This window comes from Cheilinus undulatus, linkage group 7 (genome assembly GCF_018320785.1).
Source record: "Cheilinus undulatus linkage group 7, ASM1832078v1, whole genome shotgun sequence".
NCBI lineage: Eukaryota > Metazoa > Chordata > Actinopteri > Labriformes > Labridae > Cheilinus > Cheilinus undulatus.
In genome coordinates this window covers 17,044,312-17,065,927 of record NC_054871.1, presented here as the reverse complement: position 1 = coordinate 17,065,927, position 21,616 = coordinate 17,044,312, and the positions used below count along the sequence as shown (strand labels likewise).

Genomic DNA, 21,616 nt, shown 5'->3' with positions numbered 1-21,616 from the left:
CATTTTGAGCAGTAAAACTGCAGCAGGGCTACTTGCAATAAACAATGAATGGCAGTTCAGGATTGTAGGCACCTAGGGGTACCAGAAGCTCAGAAGCTGTTTGGCAAAATTTTAATGGGTGCAACCCACATACTCAGCTCTGCTGCTCATCCCATAAATGCATGTTCCTTACAAATGAGGCACCATTTAAAAGGGAAATAAATAGGCTTTCCAATGGTGTAAGAATGATCGCCAAGAAGCGTTACAACAAAGAAATAATCTACCAAATACAAATGTCCTTACTTTTTGTGCTATCTTTAGACATTAAAAGAGCAGGTTAAACATCATATTTTAGGCATAAATTGGATATTAGAAAATGTTTTTTGACTAAAAAGAAAAGGTTTTAAGTTTTTGGACACACAGGGGCTGTTTGTGTTGCAGTGACTGGGTTTGTTTTGTGTGCAGCATTCAGGTGAGAGTACTGATGGTTTGTCTGTTTCACTCTGATGGTTTGGACTCCTGACTGTGTTGAGAATGCACAGACTCCAACACAGTCAACTTCACGCTGAGAGCAGCTGCATTCCTGACCTGCAGTTCAAAGAGCAACACACAAACTCTCAGATGTAAAAGGTAAATGTAGGTAGACAAAAAGGCCTGTGCACACTCGGCTGCCACAGTCACTGATAACACAGCTCATAGGACACTCCTGTAACTGATACAGCGCGTTAGCATATTAATGCTGGATGGAAGCAGCTCTTTAACACACAGTGGTTACTCACACCAACAGTCCAGTTTTAACCTCACATACCAAAGCTGCAGAGAATCTCAGCAACCAAACAAGTAAAGTCAGAAAGGTCAATAGTCCAACCTGCTTCATCTGAAGTGGACTTATCCTTAGGATATACCGATGTCTTATTCATCATAAAAAATCCTTTTCAAGGCTTTTCTTTTTTATGTTCTTGTGCTCAGAATTACAAAGATGTGCACATTTTTCAACATCTAAAAACTGAAAAAGAATTTGAGGGTTGGGAGGTCAATGATTTGAACATTAAAAAAAACTATGAAGCACATTTATAAACAGAGAAATGATCAAAAACTGCTTATCTGAATCAACATTTATTTGAAAAAAAAAATGTATAATGCAAATTCACATTAACATGAAAATATTTCTTAATAATAATTCAGTTAAATATTAGTGAGTGTGAGTGTCTGTATCCTCTAACAGTTGTAGAGAGATACCTTCACAGTAATGGCATCTTTGTTTTGCTTTCAGGATGCTCAAATTCACTGAAACCTGACAAAATGTCTTAAAAATGAAAGTTCAACATACAGTAAGTTGAATTCTTAAAGCACCTCTACAATAAATGATTTACAACCAATTTTAAAGAAAAAAATTATTAAAAGTAATCCCACATGGTCAGACCTCTGCTGGCTACAAAAAGGCTTATAATTCAACGTACAGCAGCTTAGCTTGGCCCCTGATAACCTCTTAAGTAAACAAAGGGCCTATCCATGCACAATGAGTCTGGCTGTGACGGATGTGGGTTAAAGTTACCTTATGCTCACATTTTAAAAGGCTGACTTAACCTCGTTGACAAAAGCGGCGTAAGAGGAATCCAACGCCTTCCTGCCTGTCTTTTTTTAATCAAAGAATACCTTTTTGACATTCATACTTCTTCATCTGAAAGACAAAATGCTTGTTTGAAGATCACAGGGAAGAAATGTTTTGTCATTCTGGGGGAATTCCAGTAAAACCATGTGATGAGCAAACTCTCCGGGTAAACTGAGGTCCTTTAAGCAGGCATGCAGCAGTGAATACCTCCTCTGTGGGTTTTTTCCTGGCTATGTGTGCTGTTATTGGAAGCCTTGGTTGCAAGCTTTGATTGTTTATTTTGTGCTCCCTTTTTCGTGGAGACCTTCACATGACAATGCTGTTAGTAGGACAGATACAGCAGGTCAGAAATTCCACAGGAGCTTTTAAAACTGCCAGGACGATGTATGTGTGCATACAGATAGCTTTGTCAAACAGAAACATGTTACAGTTGTTTGTTTTGTACTATGGACAACTGAAAGTCTCATTCCAAGGGGAACAGATTATTGGATCAATTTTACTCAACAAGAGAGGTTCTACAAGTCTCTAAAAGTATCTTTAAATATATCTCATATGGCTTAATAACTTTACACTATTCTGATGACATTTGTTATTGTACAAAATCCACAAGGACTTCTAATTATTGGCAACTTTAGCCTCCTAAAAATTTCAAGAACATTTTTGGACAGGAAACCCTGAGGTCTTCCTATCTTAGCTGCTCACTTATACCCCTCACAGCTGGAGACACAGGACAAAGTACCTGACTTTAACAGGTAAATGAAGTGATAGCATCCAATACCTGTTACCTTCTCACCTGACCTTTATAGGGCTGGCAGGGAAAATTCCAGCAAAGTCAGAGTGGGGAAAAAAGTCAACCATTTGCATTTATACATGCAGCTCATGCTCAAAAGTTTGTGGGGTTTTCATATTTTTTTGCATGTCTAAAACATATCCAATTTCCTTATTCATGTTGTCAAGAAGTTGTGGATTGTCTGACTAAATAGGTTGATGTTGACTTGAAACAGTAAAGATAGCTTTTTTTTATCAAGGCTTCACAAAATAAACAATCCTTCAACTTCCCTAACCAAAGTTATCCTCGCTCTTGTTTTCCTTGTGCTGGCATCTGCTCCTCTTCACCCAGCCTTGCAAATGGCACTGTACAAAGAAGAGAAATCAAGTCCTTCTCCACAAGACACCAAACCTAGGGGTGTGATTTGACCATGATTACTGGTAATGACATCCTGATCTCCACCAGTAGTAATGTGACAAAGATGTATTCATCTCCTTAAACAGATTTCTTCATGTCAACACAGATAAGATTAAATGTTTTAACTTGAGGGATGAATCTGCTTGCTGTTGTACTGTGAAGACCGAATAGTATTTAGACCCCCATCAACATTTCAGCCACCATTCAACAGCCATAAACATTTTCTTCTCCTCTTGAGGAGAGACCTGACAAAGCTAACATTTGTACTTTTTGCAAATCTGCATCATGATAACTTTTTGGATCAACTTCAGACCCATACAGCTGAAGCTAGTCAGAGTTAGGTCTTTGTAACTCATTATCCACTTATCATCTATCCCTATCTCAAAATTAAACAATTGATTGAACTGAGACTTACAGAACAGATGAACAGGTGCTTTCTGCTTGGTGTGACAAACCAAGAAATAAGCTTTTACTTTAGAAACAATATAAGGCCGAGATTTTCCCCGCTTTTGATCAAACATAAAACGCAGATAGAGAACAGGTAGTCTTGGCTGGAGGTCATTTGAGACAACCGCTGGCCACATTTGAATTACAAAGAAGTCAGCCATCATTTCAATCATCAAACTTCATTAACCCTGAGGGATTTTGACGTACCTTTAAGAAGCGCATAACAAGTTAATAATAAATATGATGCACTGGCATGTAGATCAGGACATGTTATGTATGTTTGTGTTTCTCTTTATTTTGCATAATCGTACTCTGCTCTCCTTTTCTCTTTTATGTTTTTTTTTTTTTTTACCACAACATGTAGCTTCTGTCATGGGTAGTTTAAAACAAAATCAAGTAGAAGAAACTGTTACTTGCAATACTAATGGCTTTAATAAATTAGACAAAACGGTATTCAAAATTTGGGCATTTCAGCTGCTTTTTTCCCCACTGTTCCTAAGCCATACCAAACCATGACCCTAAAACTGTAATAAGAATCAAACCATAACTCGTGTGTATTGTTACACCTCTAATGACAGGACATTTTTAACTATAACGCTGAGGTCAGACTATGAGTTTTTAAGCACAACGTGGCTCAATCTGATAGTTGTAGGTTTCTTAGTATGAGAGCACTGAGTATTCTGCATGTGCAAAAGTCACAAGGATAAGCAAGTCAAATGGTGAAGTGATGAGAGAATGATAGTTTTCTTTGCATGTGTTATCTAGCCCAGTGCCTCTTCCTCCCAGTGTCATCACAACGGTCATGGTGATTGGTTGGTTACCACTGTGTAGTCTGTCTGACTTAAGACACAACACTTTTACTATCATATCAGACAAAAAGAATAGTAGCCTGACCTCAGCTCAAAGTATGATAAGGGTTTGACCCCTTTTTGGGGAGGCCATATGCCTTTATGAGACAGCTAAAGAGAAACAGGAAATGTGGGAAAGAGAGAGTAGGGATGACATGCTGTAAAGATTCTTTTTTTTTTTTTTAAAGATTTATTTTTGGCCTTTTTTTGCCTTTATTAGATAGGACAGTGGATAGAATTGGAAACAGGGAGGAGAGCGGGGAGAGACATGCAGGAAATAGTGCCACGGGCCGGATTCGAACCCGGGTCGCCTGCGTATATGGCGTGCACCTTAACCACTCAACTACCGGCGCGCCGATGCAGTAAAGATTCTTTCATGCAGAAAGAAGTCTGGGTTTGGCAGATGCTGGGAGGATGATACCTGCCTGACTGCATTGTGCCAACTGTAAAGTCTGGTGGAGGAGGGATACTGGTATGGGGCTGTTTATCAAGAGATTCCTCATCTCCAGTGAAAGGCAATTTTAATGCTTCAGCATACCAAGACATTTTGGACAGTGCTTTGCTTCCAAGTGTGTGGCAACAGTTTGAGGACGGTTCTTTCATAATCCAACATGACTCCATCCCAGTGCAAGGACTATAAAGACATGGTTTGATGAGTTTGGTGCAGAAGAACTTGACTGGCCTGCACAGAGCCCTGACTTCAACCCCATCGAGCACTTTTGGGATCAACTGGAACGGAAACTGAGAGCCAGTCCTTCTAGTCCAACATAGGTGCCTGACCTCATAAATGTTCTGCGGTATGGAAGTAAAGCCTTCCAAGAAGAGTGGAGGCTGTTATAGCTGCAAAAGGGGGGGCAACTCCTCGTTAAAGTACATATATTTGAATATGTCATTACAGGCCCTTTTAGTGTAATGGCCAGGTGGCCAAACTTTTTTAAAAGTATTTTTTGACATATGCTAAGGTCATACAATCACAACCACCACCCAGGGGAACCAACTAGTACCATCCAGGATGAACCTCACAGAGACCTGTGAGTGTGGGCAGCAGGTGTGAGAAGGAGCCGGTGGTGTATCAAATAACCTTTTGACAAGTTGCTCAACAACAACAGGCCCTCCCTGTTATTGTTGGGTCAACAAAGTCGGAGGAATTCTTTGGGATTAGAGTAGAGTGGAGAACATGAGAGTGAGTGCCATGTGCTCGCTGCATGTCGACCCGAGACCCTCCTCTTTGTCTTACGGCAGTGTTAGGGTTAACTCCCCCTTTGCTCCCAGGCTGGCCCGGGGTCAGGGGGGAAACAGGCAGCCAGTCAGGCAGCCAGGCATTCTTTCTATGTATGTGTATGTGTATGTGTGTGGCTGCAGCCCACTCTGTGCTCTTTGACTCCGCTGGCCTTATAAGGCATCCAGCACCATGGCAACGGCAGGGCTTGAATAGCAGTGTCAAATCCCTCAGCACACAGACACACGCTCACTCTCCCTAAAGGAGGGAGCGAGGTAGAGACACAGAGAGGGGATTGAGAGGAGAAGGAGAGGAGAGGAGAGGAGAGGAGGATATCTCTGGGCTGCTCTCCACTGCAGCGCCTGGCTTTCACTCAAAAAAAAAAAAAAAAAAAAAAAAAAAAAAAGATCTGTGACCGTGTTTTTCCTGCGCTTGTTTGCCTAATTTATTCCTGCCAGGGCCGAAAGAAAGAGAAAAAAAAGCGGACGGGCAGAGTAGTAAAGAGTGCAACAGTACACCCTGACTTGCTGACAGGGAATGCAAAAGAGGTTTCTGGCCTTTGGTTGTTACTGCTGGATGGACAAGCACTGACAAAACAAGAGAAGAAGAGAGAGACGACACTTTGAAAGAGGAGGCCAAACTGCAAATAAGGACATTTCTCAAGTCTGGTTTTGTTTAAGGTTGTTGTTTTTCTCTGTGACATTTGAAGCTTTTGACAGAGCAGACTCTGAAGAGTTGGAAGAGCTCAAAAACATTTTTTTAAACCAAAGACACAGAAGAAGAGGACCTATCTGAAGAGGGCAGAGAGATACTGTGGTCTTGTGCTGCTTATTATATTATTAAGAGTGGAATTTTTCACTTTTTTAGCCACTTATAAAGCAAAGAAATCCTCCTGAACTAGAATATATTCTATAAAGAAAGCTGAAGCAGCACCAGCACTCAAATACAAACAAAACCTGCTGTCAAAGCTGATTACCTTTTCTTTAATTTTTCTAAGATTTTCGGGGTCAAATCTTATTTTCCTCTTTATCACTATCACCTCTACATCTATAAAAACCGTGACAAGTCAAGAGTGAGTCTGGACTAGAACTGCCTCAGATCTACAGATAACACCTCTGCACTGAAGGAACTGGTTGGACTAGTTTATAAGTTGGAGGAGAGGGCAGGGCAGTTTAACCCTGCTAGAAGGAGAGCTGTTTTATTTTCCTCCCACTCGCTCGTCCTTCTGGGAGAAAGTCGTGCCCTGAGAGACGAGCAGAGCTGCTCTTTTCCTTTGGATTTGGTTTTCTCGTCACCATGCGTAAGGATAGGTGAGGTGCTTTTTTTTTTTTACTTCTACCGGGGGGAGAGAGAAAGTGAGAGGGAGGGAGAAAGAAAGGCAAAGTATAATTTATTGTTTCCTGTGAAAAGAGAAAGGCTGCACCCTTTTCTTCTGCCTGAACTCTGAACCGCTCAATGTGTGTCTGAAGTTTTTCTCAGAACTCGGAGGCCATTGATCGGAGGTCAGGACACAGAACACGAGGGTGAAAGACAAGAACGGAGAGAGCAGGGGGGATTAAAGAAGAGAGAGAGAAAACAACACTGCCAAGGACCTCCAGGTCATTACAACCAGACAGCAAAGGGGAGAAAAGGTCAACACAAGAGAGCACGGGACAACTTTTTATCCTACTTTTAGCTCTTCATGGACAAAACCTGCCTTTGATACCAATTTGGAGCTCCTGTTCTCTAGCTTGGAGACTTTTTTTTAAGACTTTCAGGGCAGTTTGAAGCTGGGGCACGGGGCGGGACTGTGCATGATCCACTCAGGGCTGTGTGTCTCAGAGAATATGGCCATGGTGAGCGGGGGATGGGGCAACCCCAACGGGGACACTAATGGACTAGGGGAGAAGGCTTACCTGAGGAGGGAGGAAGAGGATGGTTCACCTCAGGCTGGGAGCAGCGATGTGGACGTTGGGGACGAGGACAAGGCCTGCGTGGTGGACTGTGTGGTGTGCGGGGACAAGTCCAGTGGGAAGCACTACGGCGTGTTCACCTGTGAGGGCTGCAAGAGCTTCTTCAAGAGGAGCATCAGGAGGAACCTCAACTACTCGTGCAGGTAGGAGCTGCTGGGAAGTTTATGATAAAGTCTTATTGTTGCAGAAGTAAACATTCATGCATGCATTAATTATATCTGTTCTTTTGTGAAACTCTTTTGAGCCACTTTTTCTACAATGCATTTTACGTAGTGATTAAAGACATGCAAGCTAGATGTTTTTGCATGTAGCTATCAATTACTATAGTTCCTACAGCTGGAGGTAAAGAGGTAGATTGATGCAATTAGATTAAAACAGTTGTAATATACTTAGAGATATTTCAATACAATGAAAATAAACTTCTAAACTTTTGTAAGAACTACACATTAAAACCCCATATATGTCCATGTTTGTATATTAAAGTGCACTTTACTGTTTCTTAAACCCTGTATGAATTATTTACAGTGCTTTACAGTAGGGCTGTCATGACTAGAGACTCAAAACTTATGTGTTTCTAATAAGAATCAAAAATATTGTCAAATAGCAACAAATAGAAGTCTTTGGTACCCAATGCAGAATCATTTCTTGTTTTGAAATCCCCAAAAATGAAGGCAATCTCCTTCACAAAACACATTTTGGTACTGACGTCATATTTGTGCAGTTTAGACAGAGCCTTCTCTGTTCACATCAGCTTTTGGCAAAAACAAACAAACAAAAAAGACTCCAAATCTGAATTTTTAAAACTGTGGTACTTTTTGATTTCATTAAGATAAAAAAAAAATTGTTATTGAGCAAAATTATCCAAAATTTAATTAAAGCCATAAGATTGTTGTTCACATGCATGAAAGAGAGAGCAGATTAGTCCATGTCTCTCTTCAGAATAATATGTTCTAACCTTGGATACATCTAACAAACAGCACCAGGAGAAAAAAAGAAAGAAATGAAAGCCCTGAAGGTCAGTCATGTGAGGATGGATTGCCTCAGAAGGTCAACATAACCATTATTCTTCAGCATGGGAACACGTTGTTGCAACTCAGTCCTCTACCCTTATAAAAGGCTCCTCTCAGCCTCTGAATATACTCTTCCACCTAATAATGCAGCAGCTCTGAGTAGAAGGTGTCTTTTAATTTAGTTCGTCTGGGAGATGAAAAAAGGCTCTGTGTGAAATGTTAGCATACCTTATCCTGCTGTAAATGGCAACACAAGGGCGTGTAGGGCTGATGATTTACAAAGGTCATAGCCTTGATAGCCTTTCAGCCACGCCGGCTCGCACAGGTCACTCATCACAGGGGTCAGCGAAGGAAAGATAGAGGGGGGAGAAAAAGATGTAAGTGCAAACTTCACTTTCTCATTAGAAACTTGAATAATGTTTAAATTAGGGCTGTCTAGATTAATTGCATTAATCATGATTAACTAAGGTCCACAATTTGTGCAAGATATCTTTTCTAATCATAATTAATCACATGCTTTACTGCCCCTTCAGCTCACTTTGGCTAAGCCTCTGCAGTGTCTCCCTGCAGCCACATTGATGTAAAATAAGTCAACCACTGCTCCTTAATGTTACAATTCACTTTAAAAAACTCTCAAACAGCTAATTGGACAAGTCAAAAAGTCACCTGCACTTTGTTATATCAGTTATTTTACTATGCAGTGCTCTTTATTTCCTTTTCAATCCATCACAAGTTCCTTTTTCCGAGGTTAAATTAATGTTATAATCTTGGATCTATAAAGAAAGGTTTGTATCCTAACAGGACATCAGTTACCCTTAGATTAAGACAACAGAAAAATCCAGAATGACACAAAAACAGTTTTAAATGCAAAACAGTGAAACTCAAAAATACAATAAAAGGGTGTGATTAATCCTGATTTACTACTGAAAGTCTGAGATTAATTGTGTTTTAAAATGTAATCTTTTTACAGCCCTTGTTCAAGCTTTGTTCAAAGATTCTTGCTCCATTCCAGGAGAAATCTAATAATTTTCGTTCCTAAAATGAAATGATTTCTCCTTTGCTTCCATTGCAGATCAAATCGAGAATGCCAAATTGATCAGCATCATCGCAACCAGTGCCAATACTGTCGTCTGAAGAAATGCTTCCGTGTAGGAATGCGAAAAGAAGGTAAGAAGGCTGTTTCATTTTCACATATAATAGGTATCTATTTCACAACTTGTATATGTATGAAGAATTTTGTCACAGGTAGAGAAGAAAAATATATGAAATGCTTACATTTTTTAGGCAAGTCAAGCAGATTTTCCAGTAATCTGCAATAATTGCTGTCTTTTTCTACAGCAAGTAAGTTACATGTTTATTGTGAAAGATGTACAGCACTGTGCAGAACATTTAGGCAGCATGTTTGGGCCAATAATTGAGGCTAAAATAAAGCACAGAGTTGGCGAGTAGGCCACCTGAAGGCACAATTGGCAAGCAAATAATAAATGCTGCACCTTAAGGATAGAGTAAGGAGTGGATGTGGCGAGTAAGCATTACCTAGGGTACCATCTGGGTGGACAGTAGGGGTGCTGTGAGCCCCTGGTCATGCTGTGGATGTCCCAAGAAAACTGCTGGCACTCTCCGGGTGTATTACCAGGGGTGAAAAGGCCCAGACAAAAGAGATACCGTCATGTTTGACCTTGGCTGCAGAGTGACACAAGTGTGTCAACATGAATTGAGCTTGACTCTGGCCGCCCTCCGCCCCTTCTCCAGCCTCAGGGTGTGGCACACCAGGCCTGTGATCCTTAGCACCCCACAAACTTAAATACGTGACTGTAATTCTAGTGACACACTTGCAGATCATCAGTGACTTTAGAGCGATCTTTATCTACATGAACCATTTTAGCTTCTTTCACTTTGTTGTTTTGGCATTATGGCCCACAATAACATACATTTTTCTTTAAATATGCAAAGTTTACATGGAAAATATTTAGCACCTGAATACAGATAAAGTTACTTTAACAGACATAACTTCCTACTAATGTTATGAGGAAATGTATTAATACCCATGAGCCCTTTGATAATTCATACAGAATGTAGTAGTTCAATGTTTTTGTCACCTATCTTACAGTTAACTACTCAGCCATAGTAACTACAGCATGATTGTATTTTATAGTTAGTTTTATATTGTTCCCAGCAGTTTTGTTTGACATATACATTTGATCTAACCTTGCAAAGCAGATGGATCTGCCCGTTTCAATGTTTCTCACTGGAGAATCCATCTTGCAAAGCTCCCATATGATCCGTTTGGGCCCGGTTAGACAGTGACAGGACCAATCAGTGATGAGGGGCAGTACTTTTGGGCGCGGTGGAATTGTGACATAAGCAAGCAGCAGCAAGAAGCCGGTGCAGAGCTGGAAGAGATTAGCATGGATGCTGCTAAAGCACCAGTTTTATCAGAACTTGACGACATTTCTTTGTTAAAAGAACAAAAAGCAGCACTGAGTTGTTTTCTATTCAAAAACAACAAAAGTCATGTACTGACATGTCTACAGTATACAGTTTGCGTTATGCTGTTCTATATGGAGTTTATTCCGCAGTAGAGGTACGCGCGCCTTGGTAGTGGCTATGTCGTCACCTGTTTTGTTGCTCTGATTGGCCCGTAAAGATGTGACAGACAGAACGTTCATTTGATCACCCTCTGAGTTTCTTTTCAAAGCCTCTGCCCTTTCCCAAACGCTGTCTATCAGTGGTTTTCCAGATGGATGTGTCAAACAAATCCATCTGGTGTGTCAGGTTACATTTAATCCACATTTAACCCACAACCATCTCTTTAACTCAATCAGAGCCACTTTGTTGCCCAATTTTTTCATTCAAAAATTATGCAAGCAACTCCATATAAAGTCCTGACAAAACACAGATATTTCTTTTAGGATACAATGGAGACAAAAACTATGTTAAAAAAGAGAGTTGAGGATTTCCATGATCTGACATGATTATTAATGTTGCTCTGTATGTGCTGATTCAAAGTGAATCAAGGGCCAAATAATAATCAAACTGATTAAATGTAGAAAAATAATTACCATTATTGATGTTTAGGCCTAAAGACTGACTGGTGATGAGTACAGCTTGTACCCCACCTCTTGCCCAGTGGCAGCTAGGATTAGCTCTAGTCCTCCATGACCCTGCACAGGATAAGCAGAGATGAAAAGATGTATGTGGAAGGAGCATTTAAATGCTGTGGCTGGTAAAGATAGAGGCTATTTATGTATTTTCATGAATATCATCTTAGTAATTCATCTTGAATGCCTTTATACAAGATTATGATGTCAGTTATTGTTGTAAGGTGCAAAGAAACTTATTTTTTAGAGAAAGGTAGGGGAGGAGAGGTGTAAATTGGTACTAAATGACAGTAACTTACTACTCAAAATGTTGTGTTTTACTGTTGAGTAAATGTAAGCTATACAATCCTTTAGCTGTACTGAGGTTTGAACTTTCAACATCCGTCTCTTTCAAAACACAAACATGTTAAAAAAGGACACTCACCAGAAGAAATACTAAGAAACACTAGTACATAAATGTCAGGGAAGGAGAATTCACAGAGAAAATGCTTACTTTGACAGAAACAGCCACTGACATTTGCCAGTAATCCAAAGCACAATATTTATACTGTCAACCAAAGCATGTTTTCAGCTCTGTGTTTGACGCCCAGCAGAGCTCCAGGGACGAAAGGGAGCTGGAGGCAAGCAAGTTTGATTTGCATAACAGAAAAAGCAAAAACAAGTTCACTCTGGTCCATCTGCATGTCCAAACGCCACTAACAGGGTCTGTTTTCCTTTCCTATAATGTTTCATACTAAATTTACATTCGACTTTCCTATCACAACTATGATTAGTTCATTACTGTTGAAGTAGCAAGCAAAAATACAACTCCTGTTTCCATTGTGTAATTTTATTTCAAGTTCTAACCTCATTATCTCATCCTGAATGATTTCAAATCCATTTGTAATTGTATTCTAGTCACCTTTGACCTAACTGAACTACTATTTCAGTCTGTGTCAGTGGATACCATGAGCTGTCCCATACATAATGTGCACTGAGGTGACGGTATGCTTGGGGTTATATTGGGCCTGGTTATTAATGAACCGTGCTGACTGTGACCGTGACGCAGTTTGTGCTGTTTCCACATTACCTGGAAATGTCTTTTTCACCTTTAGCCTGGTAAAGGTAGCCTGGTAGCCTGGAAGTGTAGCAGCTGTACAGTTCACTGGTTTGATAAAGAAAGAAAGAAATCAGGATCTGTGTGTTTGAGGGCAAAGTTAAAACATACAGTGGCAAATTTTCAACTCATCCCACACAAAAAATATCGAAGCCCATTTCTGTAACCTTAAAAAAAGAAAAAACAATGAAAGTCAGGCAATTCAAAAAAAGGGGGGAAAAAATCCAGATTCAAAATTATGAAGAACTTATTCAAAATTGACTTTAAAAAAAAAAAATTATTAAAATTGACTTTTTTTTTAACTTTCTTTCTCCTAGTTTGACTAATCTCTCAATTTTGACTTGTGTCATATTTATATCTTTCTATTTCAGAACTGACTTTTTATCTTATTAATTTCAACTTTTAATCTCATACAAATTACTTTCTAACTCATAAATATGTCTTTTAATGTAATTATTAAGACATAAATTCTCATAAATGACTTTTCCCAAAAATCAGCGTTTTATCTCACATCTTTTACTATCTCATGATTGACCTTTAACCTAATAATCATAAAAATGACGACTTTTTTGTTATTATTATGACTTAGTTTCTCATAATTTTAATTTCGATTTTTTTCATAATTATGACAATGTTTTATAATTTCTACTTTCAATCTAATAATTATGACTTACTATCTCCTAATTTCTGAGGTTTTCTCATAATTATGACTTACTTTATCATAATTTCAACTTTAATCTCATAATTGACATTTTTCTGATTCCTTCAACTTATCCTATTATTATGACTTACTATCTTATTATTTCAACTTTTTATCTTGTGACTTAATAGCTCATAATTTGGACTTTTACCTCATAACTATGACTATCTCATAATTTGGAGTTTTTTAAAATCTCATAATTATGACTTTTTATCGCAAACATTAGATTCCAGATTTTTCATTCATTTCATTTTTCATTCTCGTGTTGTTAAACATTATGTTCAATGCAGTCCACCCAGAATGGAGTCAAAAACTTTGAATTTACAACACAACACTAACGCACCTGTTTACAATTAGGCCAAAGCTCATAATGGAAGACTCCTCCGTCCTCTAGCTTAGAAAAAGTGCGGAAACATGCAACTGAGGATAGAAAAAAATCCCATGGAGTTAGCTAAATTTTCTGTTTTTACCAAAAAAACCTACAATTAAACCTGGTAACACATTTACACTTACTTACTGTTGTTTTTTCCACGTAGTTAAACTCTCCCCACTACCTTGAAAATATCGAAATCTAGCCGTTAACGCAGCTACGTAACTACAACGTCTTTTGTGCGTGGATTATTACTGCTCCCACTGCTACACTTTATCGGGGAAGGTTCCGCCTCACCTCGTGATACTGTGCTTTTTTTTGGCTACAGCTAGTTTCATTAAATGCTTTATTTTTGAAAGTCCATAGATATTAAGTAATTGCAGAGGTTTGGTTTTCATCTGGACAGGAATATCGACCCTTTCATATGTTTCCAGGAAGTACCTCGGACTTTGGAAAACAAGTCGACACAGCCTCCAAATGTGTAGGCCTAACAACACAACCCATAAACATAATATACGTATTTTCAAAGTTTACTTTGAAATTGTTAAGACCATACATATAAATACCTACAGATAATAATGTTTAAATCAATATTGACTGCAATTCATGACAATCGTGGTAGGTGCAGAGAGGACAGTCGTGTATTTACTTCAGGACAAAGAACTCATTAGGATAATGGCATTAGATTGTAATCTTTAAGTACTACACTCAAGTAAAGCTGTAGTGTCTGACCTCTGTCGCTTACTTGTGGTTAGATTATTATAAGGCTACAGGCTGCTGTTGAAAGAGAAATACTTCCGATAAACCAACTTGGCAAACAAACAGGGCACAGTGTTCAAACAACACCAAAGTTATTCTGTATAATTTTGAATTAAGTTGATGCAGGAAAAAACATATCTTTTACCTAGTCTAAAAGCCAAGGCTGAATAGTGCACTATAGATACATTTAATTTTTTAATCAAAATACGTTTCCTCTTTGTCAAAATGCAATTAGTTTTGGCCTATGAGATTTCAAGGTACACATGAAATTATTCTTCAAGCTGTTGAATAAAAAAATAGCCAAACATGTCTGTAAAATTGCAAATAGCATAAGTTTGTAAAACAGCAAAAGCATGTTCCTATGAAGAAGAAAATACGTCTGAAAGGAAAATTTGTCCTGTAAAGGTAATTCTGAGCCACAAACATGGGAACTCAAGGCCTGTCAGAATAGTAGAGAGGGAGTGAGTGTTTTTATAATGGTAGCAATAGTACAAACTGTAGAAGACTATTAAAACCATATAATTCATTTAAGTTGTATGTTTTCTCCCTCTACTTCTGCTTTATCATGTCAGAGTGTAAGTATCACCTGCTGTGTCTCTTCTCTGTCATCCTTCAGCAGTTCAGCGGGGCCGTGTCCCTTCATCTCACCCAGGTATCAGTCCAAACTCCCTGGCAGGAGGGCATGGGGGACCAGTCCCAGGTCACGTTGGGGCTGACTACTTCAACGGACAGCCAGTGTCAGAACTCATCTCCCAGCTTCTCCGGGCTGAGCCGTACCCCAGCAGCCGGTACGGGGCCCCGTACAGTCAGGCACAGATGCAGGCATCTGCAAGTGGAGCCTCAGTCATGGGCATCGACAGCATCTGTGAGTTGGCTGCCCGGCTCCTCTTCAGCACCATCGAGTGGGCCAGAAATATCCCATACTTTCCAGAGCTCCCAGTCTCAGAGCAGGTCAGTAAGAACAAACCTCTAAGACAAGTTGTTATTTTCTCATAAAGCACTCTTAAAAGGAAGATATTTGAGGTACTGAAGAGTAAAGTCAGACATTTTGAAATACAGTGTTTATAAAGCACAAGTTGGAGAGCAAAATAGAGAGATATCACTGTGTGAGGGGGAAAGTAAATATGCTAGCAAAACAGAAAAATAAAATTCAGTATTATGTGTAAAAAAAAAAGCATTAGTGGACAGGTAATAGAAATATCATAAGACTAAAGAAATGCTTATGAGTGAGATATCCATTTGTCCAAATTAAAATCGGTTTGCACCAAACAATTAAGAGATGAACTGGGGCAGAAGTGTTCCTTTTTAGTCCTCACGTTTTTTTTCTTTCAAAATAATGCAACAATTGCATGGAAGTAAAATGGCTTTCTGTGTGACAGCTTATAATGAAGACATACCAAAATTAAAAAAAAAAAAGTTGACAATATTTAAAGAACAAACATTTTTCTTAACATTTCTCTGGTCAATTTCCTCCTTAAAAGTATAATGGCCTAAATGCGTTCTGGAGTTATAAATGACTGTGTCGAAAAGCATTTTTCCTTCAAATGGTTTTAATTGAAGGATTTTTGTCCACCCAGAGTCTTAAATATATCTACTTTTACAAGGACAAAAGCTTTACATATAACCTCATTTGTGTCAAAGAGTCATTATTAATGTTTAAAAAATGGAGTGCGTAGCATTAGTTCAGGCAGACCACAGAGTCAAGTTCTGCCATATAATTGAAATCAGCTGATCTCATGCAAGCCCACATCAGCAGATGGCCAGCTGATTCCCTGTAAGCATGCTATTGGCTAATCACACTCTCGCTGCCATATCTAAACTGCTCTAGCTTGACTGCATTTGCTACTCACCCTGCAACTCACATCTGCAATCCTCCTCCACCCAAGCTCCTCATTTATACTGCTTTTTATTTATTGTTATTCCATTGTCAATGAGGCCTGCTTTGCTCTGGGTTTTTTGCTTCTCTTCCTGCCTCAACCTTTCGTTGTAGGCAGAGAAAGGCAGGAACATGTAGTGCTGTTCCTACTTGATGCTTTCCCTGTAGGCTCATAGAAGGGAGCAGGGAGATCCCAGAGCAGCCGCAGCGCCAAATATAAATAATGGCAATTAAAGCAAATTAATATCTGCTAAAAAAATACACATAATTGCTAATCATGTGTGTTTATTGACGTCCTGATTAAGCAGTGTTCTCAATAAATCCTGAGTTACGAGCCTTTTTCTTTCAAATCTTTCTATCCTTCTACAGGTGGCGCTGCTGAGGCTGAGCTGGAGCGAGCTCTTCATCCTGAATGCAGCTCAGTCTGCTTTGCCTCTGCACATGGCTCCTCTGCTGGCAGCTGCCGGGTTTCACTCATCCCCGATGTCTGCTGAGCGGGTCGTGTCCTTCATGGACCAGGTCCGAGTTTTCCAGGACCAGGTGGACAAGTTGAACCGGCTGCAGGTGGACACAGCTGAGTACAGCTGCCTTAAAGCCATAGCACTCTTTTCACCAGGTGAGTTTGGTATATTTAAAGAAGGATTTATCTGTGTGATGGTTGCTGCTCTAACTAAATATGTTCATTGTAAGATGACACAGTAGATACAGAAACACTGGATGGGAAACAGCTAGCCTGGCTCTGTCTCAGGAACTGAAATCAAACCATAAACCTTTTATGTTGTCAGTCTAATAGTTTTTCCAAAGAAAACAGTGTAACTACAGCAGTTTGTTTTTATGGCAAACTTTTTCTTTGCTATATGCAGTGAAGAAATAAGCAGAAAAATATACTAACCAGAATGCTATGTTTCTTTGTCTAACAGATGCATGCGGACTAACTGACCCAGCCCATGTGGAGTCCCTGCAGGAGAAGGCCCAGGTCGCCCTCACAGAATATGAGAGGTTGCAGTACCCAAACCAGCCGCAGCGTTTCGGCCGCTTACTGCTGCGCCTTCCAGCTCTGCGGGCCGTTCCCGCCAACCTTATCTCTCAGCTTTTCTTCATGCGACTGGTGGGCAAGACGCCCATTGAGACGCTAATCCGAGACATGCAGCTATCAGGGAGCTCCATCAGCTGGCCCTATGTACCGGGACAGTGAACCCTGCCAAGTCCAAAGTGAGCAGACAGAGATCAGACTAAGGGCAATCAGAGCATCATACAAGCACAAAATGTTATCAGTATAAACCAGGATCTCACAAGGTGTTGTTTGTAAATGTAGAGATCAACTTAGAGTTTGGTATAAAGTAAACCAAAGCTACTTTTGGGAGAACTTAATGTGTAATTGTCCTTATATTTATGTTTGCAGCACTTGTCAGTTCTGCTCTGACCTTTTTTTGATCTCTCAGTCTCACTTTGGAGAAGAAATCAGGGCTTTAAGTAAAGTTCAGACTCTGAAATGAGGCCATGTGCCTGTACTACCTCCTCCCATCTCACCCCTCATGTGACTCCGTTTGAACCCAGGCTCTGTGTTTTCACTCTGCATTATTTTTTTTTTTTAACTCAAAGAGAAGCCAAAGCATCATCACTTTCAAAGGCAGAACTTCAGTGGCAGCTTCACATTATCAGTCTTGTTTTTGCATATCAAACGTATGTTTATTCATGTCCGATATGTGGGCTAAACATCAGTCTTTGTCACCAGATGTATTCGTGAAGACTGCAAAGTATTGCCTTGATCAGCATAAAAACAAAGAAAAAGTATGGGCATTGTATTTTATATTGAACTATTTGAAGTACGGTGTATACAAGTCTTTTTTTATGTTATGAGAAACAGTTCAACATATTGGAAAAATGCGTATTTACTTTCTTTAAGATTTAGAAGAATCCCACTTTAAAGTCTCTAAAGCTAATGTGAGGTGACAACTAGTTTAAATTAGTCTAGCTTAGCATAAAGACTGTCAGGCAGGTCATACAGCCAGCATTAAACTGTCCCAAAAATATTAAAAAATGATCAGAAAATACCTCTAAACCTCATACATGAAGAAGATTCTATTTGGGTTGTTATCATACCAGAATTTATAGCTTTGCTGGTTTAGCTACCCTCTGAGCCAACTGGCACCCTCTAATACCTTTCTTAAAAAAAAGATGCTGTTTATATAACTTTGATTCTTTTCAGTAGTATCAGTCAGTAAAATAACAGCCTTGATCCTGTTTTAACCACTCCTTACTTTGTATCCCCCTTTTAAAGAGCATGTTTCGCTACTTTCAGCTTCTATTAATTATCGGTTTAATGTAGCCCAGGCTGCATGACAATGCAGTGGTTTTGCTGTCACATCACAGCAGAGCAGCCCGGTGTGAATCCCTGACTGAAAGGGCCTCTCTGTGTGGATTTTGCATATTCTCCCCATGTGTGCGTGGGTGAGTTCACTCCAGTCTCTCTGGCTTCCTCCCATAGTCTGTAAACATGCTAGTTAGGTCAACTGGTGACTCTAAAATGTCTGCTGGTTTGAGTGTGCCTGGTTGCTTTTCTCTCAGGGCTGACATCTAGCCCTGGTGACTAGTCAAGGGTGTACACCGCCTCTTGACCAATCAGGGATCAGCACCCTCAGGATAAGCAATATAGATAATTATTAGGTGGATGGATATTGAATGTAAATAGGGTACTCAGAGTGTATAAAACAGCATAAAATAGTTTGGTTATCCAAAATTTCACCTGGGGAACCCCTGAAGCCCTTACTAAGGTCCAACCCCCTCAAAAAGCCCCACTGGGTCTTTATATAAAGCACATTATGGCACGGTTGATCCATATAGAAATATATCCATAAAATAGTGGATTAGAGTGTGGTAAAATGGCATAAAATAAACTTAAAAATCATGATTTGTGGCAGAAGTGTCCATGTAGTGTCCAATTAGTCTACATATGCTCTTTATATGCTAACATTTGGGCATGCCCAGTTGTAGAACCTCACATTGCTCTCTGTCTGGGGCCTTCAAATGACTGAAACTGCCTCTGCCTGCTAAATATAGAAAGCATTTATGACTGCAATCATCAGTAGGATAACCTGTTTTGTTCCAGTTCCTCAACGTGTAGCATGTATATTAGGGAGTCCAGTCTTAATACTAAGCTAAGCTAACTTGTTTCTAATCTTTACTGTCATATTCATGTTATTCTCTATGAGAAAGTGCATATTTCCTAAATGTTGAGCTATTCCTTGAATGCAGTACATTATACTAGGATGTTTTTAAAAAAGTGGAGGTGAATGTATTCAAACACAACCTGGATCTCACGGTCACATCCCTGTCAGACATTTTTACCTCATCTTTTATACATTGAAGACAAAGATTGTAAATCCATGTGCTAAAGATTAAAAGAAAGGGATCAACTCATAACCCATAAATCGTTAAATTCCCCCTGCTTGTCTGGAATATATTTTAAATGTTTGTAAATGTAAAACTTGATGTAAGATGAAACCCAAAGTTTGGATATATCATTGACAGAAAGCTTCAGCTAAGTGACGTCGGCTTCTCTGGTTCATCTCAAACTCTGTCTTCACTTTTATGTCAGTAGTGATAGCTCATTTGGATTTTATTTTCCATGTCTTTGGTTTCCCTTTGTAAAGCAGTCTGTTAAAACACAGCCACACGGACAGTCATGTTCACATAATTATTATTGTTATGCAAGCTACTCCACGTGTTGTATGTGTTTTAAAGGTTACAGTGTTTGCCGGTACTGAGATAAAGGTACACAGTCGTCACATTCGCGAGTGATTTTGCCACTAACTGCAACTCATTGTGACAAAGGTTTTTTCTTGCCAAATTAAATGACTGAAAAATGAGTTTGGGGATGTGTTTTTTCAGTTTTGCATAGTCTGTAGTATGTAATAGTGATCATGACTGGTAATTTTTTCATCACTAGAAATAAAGTCAGCCCATTTCTATGTGGATGAATGGAGTATTTGAGACATTTGGACCGGGTGAATGTTGACTAAAAGCAGCTACAATTTTCCATCTAAATGTTATTGTATATTTACTTCACATCATTGAAAGTAGATCTGCCATTGTAATGAGAGCTGGGAAACCTCCCATGCAGAGCATTTGGGAAGAGAATTCTGAACCTATCTGGAGACATAGAAAAAACATCTCTGCCAAGAGAAGTTTTCAATGTGGCTCTTGTTACAATAAAAAAATGCAGGCGAGGTCTGATAAAGTGCTGTTCTACAGCTACATCTAAGGGAATAGCTAGAGCTGTAGCTTTCTTTCTTTATTAGGATCCCCATTAGCGCTAGCAAAAGCATTGGCATTGTACAGTATATACCAGTGGTTCTCAACTGGTCCAGCCTCAGGACCCTCCAGTCTGTCTTACAACAACTCATGACCTAAGTTTTAAAAAAAAAGGAAAATTAACGTTTGTTTAGTCAATTGAATATGTTTCAGTTAGGAGCATGATTGGAACAAAATACATGATAGGTAAAAGAGAAGGGACAGGAATGACAAGTTTTATACCCTCTTCTCCCATCATTATGTGTGAATCTTTGCCAATTTTTCCAGAGAACTTAAGAAATTACTTCATTATCATGGGAAAAGTAGCCTTTCCATTGCAAGAAAAGGAGATAAATTAGTTGGAATACTGATCAAACATTTAATTTACCCAATTTTACAGTAAGACAACGTAAAATAAAAGTTATCGATGCATGTTTTCTCAGGATTTCAGGACTTTTTATAGACACCAGGGTGTGACCCACTGAAAACTGCTCCACAAATCCACTTATGAGTCCCGACCCAACAGTTGAGAATCAGTGGTATATGCCAACTTGTGAAACAACTTAACCCCACTCGTGATGTTCGCAAAGCATGCCAAAGCAGGTCGAGAGATGAGTGAAAAGATCTTTTCTGACACAAAAGCGTTCAGTGTGGCTTTTTGCTCTTGTTTAATAAAGAAATGTGGTTTAATTCTGATTAAACTGTTGCTAACTAATCGCTCCACCAACAACCATTATATATACCAGCTAACACTACAGCAACCCCCCAGTGATCGAAAACTCAAGCCCTAAGAAAGTCAGCAGAGGAGCAAAACACCTTCCTTCCTGACAAACCTTCCTGTGCTGTTTTTTTTTTCTTAAACAAAAAAAAGGAGAAAAGAAACACACTCCACTGGTAAAACTGCCAAAATACTAAAGCTACATATGAGCTAAACTGAAAAACTACACTGGCAGCAGCCATTGCATTTGCCTTCAAGTATAGCTAAACCCTGGCCTTAGATACTGCTTCATTCTCCACAAACGACTCTGATTGGCCAGATCAGTTTTTTAAACCTGGCACAAACATTGTAATTGGAGCTTTGCAAGATGGATTTGCCTGCTGACATGGAGTCTGGCAAATCTTTCTACTTTGCAAAGTTAGTCTTTTGGTCACCATATTGACGACTTCT

At 39.4% G+C, this 21,616-nt stretch overlaps 1 protein-coding gene and 1 long non-coding RNA gene across 4 annotated transcripts in view; one reads left to right on the top strand and one right to left on the bottom strand.

Moving 5' to 3' along the window:
• LOC121512495 overlaps positions 1–13,995 on the bottom strand; it is a 41,168-nt gene extending 27,173 nt beyond the window's left edge. Inside the window, exons 1-4 of one of the 2 annotated variants that reach the window (XR_005992117.1) lie at positions 13,668–13,995; positions 13,494–13,570; positions 12,424–12,498; positions 11,012–11,417 (exon numbers count right to left, since the gene is read on the bottom strand). This is a non-coding gene — a long non-coding RNA (uncharacterized LOC121512495). Of the gene's footprint in view, positions 1–11,011; positions 11,418–12,423; positions 12,499–13,493; positions 13,571–13,667 lie in introns of those variants that run through there. The other variant, XR_005992118.1, reaches the window with a different exon arrangement.
• On the top strand, positions 5,573–20,024 carry nr2f6b (nuclear receptor subfamily 2, group F, member 6b). 2 transcript variants are annotated; one of them, XM_041791789.1, is made up of 6 exons: positions 5,574–6,601; positions 6,761–7,386; positions 9,326–9,420; positions 14,896–15,230; positions 16,525–16,771; positions 17,076–20,024. In XM_041791789.1, exons 2-6 carry the CDS (start codon positions 7,085–7,087, stop codon positions 17,348–17,350), a joined length of 1,254 nt encoding a protein of 417 aa, XP_041647723.1. In that variant the 5' UTR covers positions 5,574–6,601; positions 6,761–7,084; the 3' UTR covers positions 17,351–20,024. The 2 variants fall into 2 exon arrangements, with proteins under 2 accessions (XP_041647724.1, XP_041647723.1); XM_041791790.1 differs by having other exon boundaries at positions 5,573–7,386; positions 14,899–15,230.
• The last annotated feature ends 1,592 nt before the right edge of the window (positions 20,025–21,616 follow it).